This window comes from Salmo salar, chromosome ssa04 (assembly GCF_905237065.1).
Source record: "Salmo salar chromosome ssa04, Ssal_v3.1, whole genome shotgun sequence".
Taxonomy (NCBI): Eukaryota; Metazoa; Chordata; class Actinopteri; order Salmoniformes; family Salmonidae; genus Salmo; species Salmo salar.
The window spans coordinates 56,463,083-56,476,822 of NC_059445.1; the positions used below are offsets into that span (position 1 = coordinate 56,463,083).

At 41.7% G+C, this 13,740-nt stretch overlaps 1 protein-coding gene across 1 annotated transcript in view; it reads right to left on the reverse strand.

The window, feature by feature from the left end:
• Positions 1-1,199: 1,199 nt before the first annotated feature.
• LOC106603516 (transmembrane protein 211-like) overlaps positions 1,200-13,740 on the reverse strand; it is a 156,944-nt gene continuing 144,403 nt past the window's right edge. The window contains exon 3 of the mRNA XM_014197307.2: positions 1,200-4,597. Within this exon, the coding sequence (XP_014052782.1) occupies positions 4,371-4,597 (227 nt within the window). The 3' untranslated portion in view covers positions 1,200-4,370. The remainder of the gene's footprint in view (positions 4,598-13,740) is intronic.

Consider the following 13,740-nt stretch of genomic DNA (forward strand, 5'->3'; position numbering starts at 1 on the left):
GCATTCAGGCCAAACAGTACAATCTTGGTTTTTTCAGACCAAAGAATCTTGTTTCTCATGGTCTGAGAGTCGTTAGGTGCCTTTTGGCAAACTCCAAGTGGGCTGTCATGTGCCTTTTACTGAGGAGTGGCTTTTGTCTGGCCACTCTACCATAAAGGCCTGATTGGTGGAGTGCTGTTGTCCTTCTGGAAGTTTCTCCCATCTCCACAGAGGAACTCTAGAGCTCTGTCAGAGTCTTGGTGGTTCCAAATTTCTTCCATTTTAGAATGATGGAGGCCACTGTGTTCTTGGGGAACTTCAATGCTGAATACATTTTTGTGCCTCGACCCAATCCTGTCTCTGAGCTCTACGGACAGTTCCTTCGACCTCATGGCTTGGTTTTTGCTCTGACATGCACTGTCAACTGTGGGACCTTACATAAACAGGTGTGTGCCTTTCCAAATCATGCCAATCAATTGAATTTACCACAGGTGGACTCCAATCAAGTTGTAGAAACATCTCAAGGATGATCAATGGAAACCGGATGCACCTTGAGCTCAATTTTGAATCTCACAGCATATGGTCTGACTACTTCTGTAAATAAGGTATTTCTGTTTTTAATTTGCAAACATTTCTAAAAACATGTTTTCGCTTTGTCATTATAGGGTATTATGTGATAAAAAAAAGAAGAAGAATTTATTCAGTTTTAGAATAAGGCTGTAACGTAACAAAATGTGGAAAAAGTCAAGAGGTCTGAATACTGTCCGAAGGCACTGTAGATACTTGACATGTTGGAAGATTCTTCCAGGGATGAGTAGTACATGATTCCCCATTATTTTGAAAGAATAGTCAGAACTGTGTTGTTCAAGTGTACAATATCATCTGCTTGTTATCTGTTTATGACCAGCAACGAATGAAGATTGTGTTTATGAATTTCATAATGTTAAACTATATAATTGCATCTATATATTAGCAGATTATATATTTAATTATTTTTCTTCCCGTTTTTATATAGTATTATACACATATTTCCAATGTTTCATATGTGTCATTCAGTTTTGGGACACAAATAAAACCCCTTTCTCTTCCTCATTTATGAAACATTTTATTATAAAGAATATTCACAGAACAGCAAACTTTGTCAAGAGGCTAGTTTCAGGTAAAACAAACACATTGATGAGGTAATATCTCAAAATATGTATTTCAAAAATGGGGGGCCGTTTAGGATGAAAAGTGAACCCACATACAGTTAGTAGTTTATTTACAACCAACATACAATATCACAATGGAAAACCCAATACTACTCTCTACAAAAAAAAACACTTTCACCAGTGCTGAGACTTGACACACAATGTTTCAACATATCGGGTAACAAATCCTGTGCAGCAAGTGAATCCCAGTCTTTCCCAATATCAAGCACAGTACGAGGTCCAATACAAATACCAACATTTTTTTCCTGGTCTTCTTTTCAAAACATGGCAACACAATTACTATTTTTTATCAAGACTTTTCCCTCTTTGTAAGTAATTTGGCAATTTCCAAAGTTCACCCCAGCATAATGCACACACACACACACACACACACACACACACACACACACACACACACACACACACACACACACACACACACACACACACACACACACACACACACACACACACACACACACACACACACACACACACACACACACACACACACCTTGGAATACAGTATGTATGTAAAATATTTGTTACATTGGCTGTGTAGTGGAGGAAATTATACAATTTGTCCTTGAAACATGACTAGAATAAAATCAGGAATGGGATGGCAAAAAAACACTAATCCATTACCTTATCTCAGAATGTAATTATTTTAAGCCATGCTTCACACATTACGTGGTTAATGTGTCAATTCAACACTGATAACTTTGAGCTAAGTTAAATTTGTACAGCTCTCAAGCTCAACCACTCTAATTCTAAATTACATGGAATATGTTGCAACCTTTTAATTTAGTGATTAAAGTTATTTACCTCTTATGAATAAACTGGCAAAGTGTCAGCAGCATAATTCAACACAAGTACATCTTGTTCTATCTGTCATTACCTTCAAGCTTTTAGAAGACATCAGCTTTTTTCTTCTAGAGAATGTTTTCAACAAGATCATAATGTTCAGAAACACATCTTGAAACATATACAGGAAAAGTACAGCACACACAGAGAAAATAACAAAATTACAACTGTTTTACACTACAATATCCACAGTTTAAGCTGAAGTAGATGGTAACCTGATATTAATAGTATTGAAGTAACTTGTCTTGGTTCTGTTATAAAGGCACACGTTGGTATGGTCAGAGCAGATCATCTAATCTAGATAAACTGTTTTACTATTAACTAACCCCAACTTCATCTGCACTCTAGTCAATAATTTCTAGACAATGCTGTCTTATCTAATTGCCTTTAGCCTGATTTAATGTAGTCCTGAATTATAGTGTATAGCTAATATTGTGCAGTGTTGGGGTCAATTCCAATTTAATGTGAAATTCAAATTCAATTCTTGAATTCACTCATGAAGTGGAGAATTTACATTGTTGAAATTCAAATTAAATTCAATCTTCAAGTTATGGAATTGGAATTAGACTGTTTGGTCTGCTTGAATTGGAATTGAATTCAAATTGTAAAAACATTTCATCTTTGGAATTTAATTCAATTGGAATTCAATATTTGTACATTTCCCAGTTAATGGAATGAATGCACATAATATCAAACATTGACTGCATTATTTGTTTTAAATAATTTCAACTTGTATTTCTATTTCCAGTTTGGCTGGGCGGTCTGAACTGTGACATAATCAGCCTGAGGGAATTGAATTAGAATTTGTGGAATTGTTGGGGATAGTATTGGATTGGGAATTAAATAATTAACATTGGAATTGAAAGGCATTGAAATCTCTAAATTCAACGACTGGAATCAATGACCTGGACTTTAAATGTAATTAAATGGAATTTACAGGGAAAGGGAATTTAATTAGAATTTGTTGAATTAACCCCAACCCTGGTATTGTGTGGTGTAAAAACTGAAACAATAATGACTTGGGTTTACAAGACAACCATATTAACACTAGGAACTCTGGGAAAAGGTTGGTAGAAGGATGTCATGTCATCCCAACATAAAATGTATAACAAATGCTTTTCATATGTCTTCAAAAGTTAACTATCAGACAAGTATTATGTTATTACTATGCACACCTTCTATCTATATTAATTTGTCTTAAAGGCAGGTCAGATGCTTCTATATTGTTTGGTACAGCTCCTTCACTGAAAAATATCTATTCAATTCTTTCTTTAGAATTTTTACTGTCCAATAGTCCATTTAAAACCATGTTGAAGATGTAGGCTAAGTCAGATGGTGAGTCCCCAAGGGTCATTTTTCACTGTGCTACATGTCCATCTTATGACATCCATTCAGTCAGTGTTGTTCAATGCTGGATAAAACGGCATCTGGATCTAAACCTTTATACAATCCACTCTCCTCAAACTCCACTGGACAGAATCCTTGATGCGCTCACTGTGTTGAGACCTGAGTCCGTGTTCATATCCTTTCTGATCCTCGCTTAGTCTTGATGTCAAATGGGTCTCTCATTGTCTTTACTGTTCGCCAAATCCGCATTGATCCATTGAAGATAGACGCGTGTCCATGTTTTTTGATAACTGTAAAAATGTCTCATATTGTCTGTAAATCTCAGGCCATACTTTACCTCCTCATTAAGATTCTCCTTATTTTCACACCTTCTCTTTTGCAAACAACTCCCTGATTATTCTGGAATGATATATTTAATGACCACTCTTATTGCCCACTATTAATGTCACCATGAATTCATATTATGGTTCTAGTCCTGACCATCACCCTCTGTCTGGTTACAGTAATATTAAACCAACGTTGTATGTATAACATGATAGGAAGGTTTATGCGCTGTATACTTCTGTCTATCTGAACAGAGGGAGTTGTTGTCAATCCTTGTGTTTCTTTCAAATGTATTTTTTTCCAGAAAAGATACTGAATATCAAATAAGTCTAACCAGAAATGCAGTCACAAATTGACAGTAAATGTGAATTAATAGTCATAACAATACGAGTTAACGTTTGACATTATTGGGAGAGAAAAATAGTTCCATTCAATTAGGTAAATTATTAGATCAAAGAAATAGCTTTTGTATGAAGGAAGTTAGTACATAAATGTTGTTCACAGTTGGGTATAGCCTAGTTGTATATTAGAGGCAGGGCTTTTTAAAATGGCATCCTACTGAAGAAGTGGATGCAGGGGTTTCTCCCACTCCATCATACAGGGAAGTAGGAAGTACTGTAGCAGACTGACTGGATGAGGTTGGGGAGGGTGGGGTCAGTTGTTGTCCTATAAGAGAGTGGGCAGGGGGGTTGGGGACAGATGCTCCTTGGGTGCGTATTTGGCGAAGAAGGGTAGGAAGAGTGTGAGCATGACGGCGACGATGGCCAGCATGTATCCCCAGCCGATCTGGCAGTCCCCGGCATAGTAGATGTCTGAGTCCCCACAGAAGGACCTCACCAGGGTGGAGTTCAGCCCAAAGGGATAGACCAGCAGCCCAGACCCCATGATGAATACTGGAAGAGAGAGGAGAGATGAAAGAGGCTTTGGTTACAACCAGGGATACACTCAAATATGTAAGACATGTCATAGTGTTGTGTTGTTTGGTCATGTATTTCATTGTTGAGTATATCTTGAGAGAGCACTTGTTCAGCTTCCAAAAAACATTTCCAATGTCCCTCTTTCTCCAACTGAACTAAATCCAGCTGTAAAAGTGTCCATCCTGGCTCATTACTTTGAGATTGGGAAGTGTTCCTGGAACATCCTGGTAATGCTGACTCCTGGCCACTTGGTGGAACTAGAGGTTCTGCATTATGAGTTGACAGCGCAAAGACAGCCCACAGATATGGTCAACAGTGTAATGTAGGAACTTCACCATCTGCCTTATCTCCAGTTGTACCCTGAATAGCCCCAGTAGGAATATAAATCACTATTGAGATTGAGTCTGTCAACTCAGCCAGAGAGTGATGGAGGAAGGACTGATAGAGGAGAGGGGTATGGGGCTTTTATATATTAAAAAAGACTCCTGATGGCTCTTGATTGACAGGTCTGGCTAATGAAAAGTGAATCATGTCTCCCAAAATCCATTAGCACTTCTCATGCCAAACTGACGACCACAAGAAAAGAGCCCAGCACTTTAATACACATCGATCAACTTTCACAGACAGTATCACATCCTCCGTGCTCGATGTAGCGATGGCGAGAGAGTGGCTCAGTTTAAAAATGGAGTCAGGTCTGCCAGCCAGTGCTACCAAGAAGCATCTATCGACTGCTGAGTATCATCATTACTACTCATTTCAGGAAAAACATAAAAGGTTAGATTTCCATTATATTGGAATGTCATTGTGTGTCTTTTGAGATAAAAGGAGATAATAAATAGAGTATGGATTTGGATAATGAGCAGTTATCCATAGCTGTCTGTCTATAGAACGCATTAAACACGTATCATCTTTTGTTCATGTATTGATTTCAGATCTTCAAGGACAGTGATGCAGCAGGGTTGATGGAGTGTAATAGGGAATTCATGAGAGAAGGTAATGGGGATGTCAAATATGAAATAGTTTTGTGCTGTAATGTACACTACCGTTCAAAAGTTTGGGGTCACTTAGAAATGTCCTTGTTTTTGAAAGAAAAGCACATTTTTTGTCCATTGACATGATATAAAATGTATCAGGAATACAGTGTAGACATTGTTAATGTAGTAAATGACTATTGTGGCTGGAAACAACAGCTTATTTTATGGAATATCAACATAGGTTTACAGAGGCCCATTATCAGCAACCATCACTCGTGTGTTCCAATGGCACGTTGTGTTAGCTAATCCACGTTTATCATTTTAAAAGGCTAATTGATCATTAGAAAACCCTTTTTCAATTACAGTAAGGGAAAAAAGTATTTGATCCCCTGCTGATTTTGTACGTTTGCCCACTGACAAAGAAATGATCAGTCTATAATTTTAATGGTAGGTTTATTTGAACAGTGAGAGACAGAATAACAACAAAAAAATCCAGAAAAACGCATGTCAAAAATGTTATAAATTGATTTGCATTTTAATGAGGGAAATAAGTATTTGACCCCCTCTCAATCAGAAAGATTTCTGGCTCCCAGGTGTCTTTTATACAGGTAACGAGCTGAGATTAGGAGCACTCTTAAAGGGAGTGCTCCTAATCTCAGTTTGTTACCTGTATAAAGGACACCTGTCCACAGAAGCAATCAATCAATCAGATTCCAAACTCTCCACCATGGCCAAGAACAAAGAGCTCTTCAAGGATGTCAGGGACAAGATTGTAGACCTACACAAGGCTGGAATGGGCTAGAAGACCATCGCCAAGCAGCTTGGTGAGAAGGTGACAACATTTGGTGCGATTATTCGCAAATGGAAGAAACACAAAAGAACTGTCAATCTCCCTCGGCCTGGGGCTCCATGCAAGATCTCACCTCGCGGAGTTGCAATGATCATGAGAACGGTGAGGAATCAGCCCAGAACTACATGGGAGGATCTTGTCAATGATCTCAAGGCAGCTGGGACCATAGTCACCAAGAAAACAGTTGGTAACACACTACACCGTGAAGGACTGAAATCCTGCAGCGCCCGCAAGGTCCCCCTGCTCAAGAAAGCACATATACATGCCCGTCTGAAGCTTGCCAATGAACATCTGAATGATTCAGAGGACAACTGGGTGAAAGTGTTGTGGTCAGATGAGACCAAAATTGAGCTCTTTGGCATCAACTCAACTCGCCGTGTTTGGAGGAGGAGGAATGCTGCCTATGACCCCAAGAGCACCATCCCCACCGTCAAACATGGAGGTGGAAACATTATGCTTTGGGGGTGTTTTTCTGCTAAGGGGACAGGACAACTTCACCGCATCAAAGGGACAATGGACGGGGCCATGTACCATCAAGTCTTGGGTGAGAACCTCCTTCCCTCAGCCAGGATATTGAAAATGGGTTGTGGATGGGTATTCCAGCATGACAATGACCCAAAACACACGGCCAAGGCAACAAAGGAGTGGCTCAAGACGAAGCACATTAAGGTCCTGGAATGGCCTAGCCAGTCTCCAGACCTTAATCCCATAGAAAATCTGTGGAGGGAGCTGATGGTTTGAGTTGCCAAACGTCAGCCTCGAAACCTTAATGACTTGGAGAAGATCTGCAAAGAGGAGTGGGACAAAATCCCTCCTGAGATGTGTGCCAACCTGGTGGCCAACTACAAGAAACGTCTGACCTCTGTGATTGCCAACAAGGGTTTTGCCACCAAGTACTAAGTCATGTTTTGCAGAGGGGTCAAATACTTATTTCCCTCATTAAAATGCAAATCATTTTATAACATTTTTGACATGCGTTTTTCTTGATTTTTTGTTGTTGTTATTCTGTCTCACTGTTCAAATAAACCTACCATTAAAATTATAGACTGATCATTTCTTTGTCAGTGGGCAAATGTACAAAATCAGCAGGGGATCAAATACTTTTTCCCCTCACTGTATGTTAGCACAGCTGAAAACGGTTGTGTTGTTTAAAGAAGCAATACAACTGGCCTTCTTTAGACTAGTTGAGTATCTGGAGCATCAGCATTTGTGACTTCGATTACAGGCTCAAAATGGCCAGAAACAAAGAACTTTCTTCTGAAACTCATCAGTCTATTCTTGTTCTGAGAAATTAAGGCCATTCCACACGATAAATTGCCAAGAAACTGAAGATCTCATACAACGCTGTGTTGTGCACCGTGGGAGGCCCCGTTGCACAACTGAGCAAGAGGACAAGTACATTAGAGTGTCTAGTTTGAGAAACAGACGTCTCACAAGTCAACTGGCAGCTTCATTAAATAGTACCCGCAAAACACCAGTCTCAACGTCAACAGTGAAGAAGCGACTCCGGGATGCTGGCCTTCTAGGCAGAGTTGCAAAGAAAAAGCCATATCTCAAACTGGCCAATACAAATAAAAGATTAAGATGGGCAAAAGAACACAGACACTGGACAGAGGAAGATTGGGAAAAAAGTGTTATGGACAGACGAAGTTTGAGGTATTCGGATCACAAAGAAGAACATTTGTGAGACGCAGAAAAAATGAAAAGATGCTGGAGGAGTGCTTGATGCCATCTGTCAAGCATGGTGGAGGCAATTTGATGGTCTGGGGGTGCTTTGGTGGTGGTAAAGTGGGAGATTTGTACAGGGTAAAAGGGATCTTAAAGAAGGAAGGCTACCACTCCATTTTGAAAAGCCATGCCACACCCTGTGGATGGAGCTTAATTGGAGCCAATTTCCTACTACAACAGGACACTGACCCAAAGCCCAGCTCCAAACTCTGCAAGAAATATTTAGGGAAGAAGCTGGTATTCTGTCGACAATGGAATGGCCAGCACAGTCACTGGATCTCAACCCTATTGAGCTGTTGTGGGAGCAGCTTGACCGTATGGCACGTAAGAAGTGCCCATCAAGCCAATCCAACTTGTGGGAGGTGCTTCAGAAAGCATGGGGTGAAATCTCTTCAGATTACCTCAACAAATTGACAACTAGAATGCCAAAGGTCTGCAAGGCTGTAATTGCTGTAAATGGAGGATTATTTGACGAAAGCAAAGTTTGAAGGACACAATTATTATTTCAAATCAAAATCATTATTTATAACCTTGTCAATGTCTTGACTATATTTCCTATTCATTTTGCAACTAATTTCATTTATGTTTTTATGGAAATCAAGGAAATTTCTAAGTGACCCGAAACTTTTGAACGGTAGTGTAAATTGATTTTTTGGTAAGGGGGGGCTGTACATTTAGAAAATTCCCATGCATATCTCAGAGAGTAGGTAGATAAATAAAAACGCCCCCGTGGGAGTGACTGCTGAGGATCATGCTGGTAAGGGCACAAGAGAGATGGATGGGGGAAAAGGGAGAAAGACGAAAGGAATGGGGAGAAGGTTGTGTGAGTGGGTAATCAGGGCACTATGTCCCAGCATCAGCTCATTACATTTATCTCTTTGAGGTGGAAGCTGAGGCTGCTAAATATCCCCCAACCCACCCAGAGTTCTGTCTGTCCTCAGAATGGCCACCTGTTTATCTGTCGGGGCCTAGCTCCTCAAAGCAGCCCGGCTAATGACACTTTAAGGGCCTTCTCTCTCATTGGCTTTGTGGAAAGTGAACAAAGACACAGGCAAGGTTTCCTTTTCAAGGCCCTTCCCTCGCTGTACCCTCCCACACAGAGATATGACAGCAGTCACACACAGCCTGCCTGCACCCCAGCCACCAAAATCCAAATAAATAATGAAGAAACTCGCCAGGCCCCCATATAATCGATGCAGGAATGAAATCAAACCCCACAGCCTTGAAACAAGTGGCACAAGAGCCTTGAGCATCATTGGATTTCATCGACAGAAGCTGGAAGGTAGGTATACGGAGGGAGGGAGCAATGTTTGTCCGCATCAGATAAGCCCTGTGCTCAGGTCGATATGGTCTCTCCAGGCTGCATAGCTCTGTTAATGGAACAGACGTACAAGCCTGATGACCCTGGACTCAGTATCGGGAGCTGAGGGCTGCTGCACACACACTCCACCTGGATTCAGTTTAGAGACTAGCAACTATGTTACTGTATGGGACTACTGGAGATATTCAACTAAATCGTTTGCCTTTGATTCTTCTTGCATGACGATGATTCAAACGTGTAGTCTATGATATGATGCACGTATATACTGTATATATGATGGATTCGCTGTTCAGGATGTACTGTATGCATACATGCATATACATAACATTTCCTGATTTGACTCATGTTCAATCTTGAGTAAAAGGTGAAAACTGTATTGGAGAGCACACGGTAGCAGCCCACTATGGACATGGATGGATAAACTCAATCTCATGACGATAGAAGCTTCCATAGCAGTGTAATCCACAGGATGTTGGTGGCACCTTAATTGGGGAGAACAGGCTTGTGTTATTGACTGGAGAAGAATCCTTGGAATGGTATCAAATACATCAAACACATGGTTGTCAGGTGTTTGATGCCATTCCATTTTCTCCGTTCCGGCCATTATTATGAGCCTTTCAGCAGCCTCCACTGGTATAATCCTATGGGGACGTACGGAGATGAAGGGAGCGGTGTAAAATGATGCGATGCTGTGAAACTGCTCATGGGAATAAAAAGTAAATAATGTAGCAAACATTGAGCTGACTTATATACTGGAAACTGCACATAGAGCACCAAGCATGATCTAAATCCTAAAACAACAGTGGTCATTTGGATGGGCGTCTCGGAACTGGTCACACACACAACGAGTATCCATCAGGAGTGGGCGGGGGGATTCTTAACGGTCCACTTGGCCAGTTGGGCGGCAGGTACAGCAGTAATGAAGGCAGTTAGCCATGAGGAAGAGCCGTTAAAATGTAATTACAGGAGTTTAAAGAGCCATCTCCACAATAGCTGCAGGGCAGTAAAAAGCATTCAGCACAGCACTTGAACATGCAGCTTCTTCTTCCTTCCTGTTCCTATTAGACACCGTTTACTGTGCTTCCTGCACCATTCACACCATGTGCACATATGCACTCACACACACACACACACACACATTCACACAAACCATGTACATTCTGGGAGATGGGGAGGTTGCTGGCAATGGCATGATGTGGAGAGAGAGGGAGATTATCCAATGGCAATCAGGTGGGACTGCAGGGTGGGAGGGAAGGAAGGAGAGACGGAGTCCATCAGAACAAATAATGGGGAAGAGACAGACAGCGGTAACAATGGGGAAAGGAAAGTGTAGGTCACACAGGGGCTAATGTGTCTCATTTACAGATACACCCCACTCCCATACAGACATGCAGATACACACACAGACGGACACTGCCTATGGAGCAGTGACACCTATGGAGATGACTACCATCACCTGCTAAACTCCACCTGTAATGTTATAACAACACGTGTCACTCTAGATCCTGATGAAAATGTACAGCAGTGCAAGTGAGAAATTAGCATCTAGAAACAGTAAAGAATCACTGATGATGCTTTCCCTGCAGCCCCTAAACATAGATAAAGTAATTGGGATCACTTGGAGGCCTAACACAAACAAATGGTGAAGAGACATTGCAGCACCCACATCACTGCTAATGCTTCTTTACTGCAGCCTGTCTGGCTGAATACAACAGCAGAGCCGACGTGATGCTAATGATAGTAAATCACCAGCCAAAACAGATGCCTGCCTCTCTGTTCAGCAACATATGCTGCTTGGGAATATTCTATGAGTTCATCCATATGGTTTTGACTTGTTATTGCTCAGGCTCATCCGTCCTCTGTGGTTACACCACTGGCAGGGTTATCCTTGAAGTTTGAAATCCTGGATTTTTTTTTTACATTTCGCAATGGGGATAATTGCTTGTGGAGAACAACTTGTGAGAGAGATGCAGAGAGATGCTCTGCAGATGGTAACATCATGCTCTCCAGATGTTGTTGACAAGTGCAGAAGCACTTTGTTTCATTGTTCATTTCCACAGGTAGCTGTGGAAGTCAGGAGGCCAAGGGTCTGTGAACCTTTAGCCTAGTCATCCTCTAAAATAAACATCAATACTTCTGTAAGAGTGTGTTTATTCTTAAATCACATTCAGGAAGTGAAGACAGGAAAGGAAAGGAGAAGAAAAGAAGAGAGGAGCTCAGCCTTGACTCTGACTCTCTCTCTCTCTGGTCCCTTGACTGCTCACCCTTCTCAATGAACTAGTGAGACATGCCACGTCGCCCTAGAAGATGATACTCAATTGCACAGCTGTGAGAATGAGAAAAAGATTGAGTACATTTCATAAAGGTATTTGAGGAGAACTTCTTGGCTTCTTGACCTGTCCCCAGAGTGAGGTGTGTGATAAGGTAGCGTCCATGCGTGACAGTGCATTAACTCTCGGCTGGGTACCATGGTAACTCTGTATAGTACCAATCACACAGGATGGACTGAGGTCCCGATTCACTCTCTCTGGGTCAGGCTCTGGAGGGCTATACACAGGGACTGGGAGGTCCTACTGAGAGTATATGATACCACTATCTCATGGGTACGGTACAGACTTCATACCAATATCTTTGGGTGGTGTGTGCATGCACTCTGATACTGTAGGTGGTTAGTGATCATCCAACATCAAACATCACCCATTAAAATAAAACGCTGTGAACCTTACACTCTATAGTACTAACCTAGAAGTACAAAGACTTTTGGCATATTCAAATTAAACTGTTCCCTGTTGAATCATTAAATGAAAACATTAGGTTGTGACACATGACCTTTTAGTTGTCTAGTCAGTCCAATGCCCTGTGGGGCTGAGGGTTATACAGTGATCTCTCTCTACCAGTGAGTAGTGAGGTGGAGTGTGGCCCAGTCTTAGAGGATGATGTGGTCATCATAGAAATGAATGATTTGAACGGGCATTATGTCGACTATACCTACACAAGTTGAGTGTACCCATGCTAGTAATTCTATTTCTTTGTTGGTCATCCTGTATTTCCTCCGCGTACCATCAGAGGGCTTAATTACAAGCCATCCTCCTGCTGCTGCTGTGGGCCTTGAGGGCCATTCATTATAACGCTAAGATTTCTACTTTGGATCAAACTTTATTACCTCCCAACACTGACTGTGTTAACTCAGTTAGCACTGAGGACAGTTGCCCGTGGGATTGAATTAGAAATTGATGGGATGGCTCCCTCCCAGTCCTGGCCTGAATGTCCATGGATACGTTCCAAATGGCACCCTATTCTCTATGTAGTGCACTACTAGTGCCTGCCATTTGGGACGTAACCCATGTCTAATCCTCTGGTTTGGTTGTAGCCAGGCCTGGCTGGCTGGAGGCTGTCATTTGTCTGTTCTGTCTGTTCCCACTGGCTCTGTTTGTTAACGACTACAGCTACCGCCCCGCACTGATTACTGTCTCTCAGTAACAGATCTGGGTTCAACTGTGTCAGTACCACAAATGGCTGAACACACAAATCTCTACAATAGAGTTTTACCCCATGGTTAGAAACACTGGTGTGAATCTGAGGGTAAGCTAAGGTCAAGGGGACAACAGAGAGCGTTGACAGCAACTCTCAAGTCACTTATTCAAGACGGGGAGCTTTGACACTTGACTTGACAAGTTACAAGACCACAGAGTAAATATGATAATCCTTTAGACAGGGAGAGAGGAGATTTAATGGATTGACAGTGACTCCTCTTCTCCTCGTCCCCTACACTCCTATATCTGCATTCCAGCCTTGCAGCAAATATGGTCGATGAATATGAGGGCTAATGTTGTCCCGTGGGCCACTTATCTCCTATGACCCACAAGCACATCTGTGACACTCCCAGCCCTGGGAGAGACCAGCCCACAGCTGGAGGCCTCACTGGAACAAGTCAGCCACCACAGGTCCAGATAACAGCCACAGAGACTCATGGACCAGATACAGGATGCTACAGAGTGTCTATCCACAGGTGACTGCTCTCAGTCCTGAAAGGAACTTTCCGTTTGGCTGCTGTCCCAATTGGGATTCTACCTGTCTGCTACTGTGCACTGAAACAACTTGGGGCAGTGCAGTCACCCACATACAGAACAATATGTTGTTCTCTCCATGACATAAACATATGTCACCTGAACTTACCTTACCTAACCATGTATCTGAGCGCTAGTGTCAAAGTAACTAAACAAAGAATGTTCATCTTCACAATGAG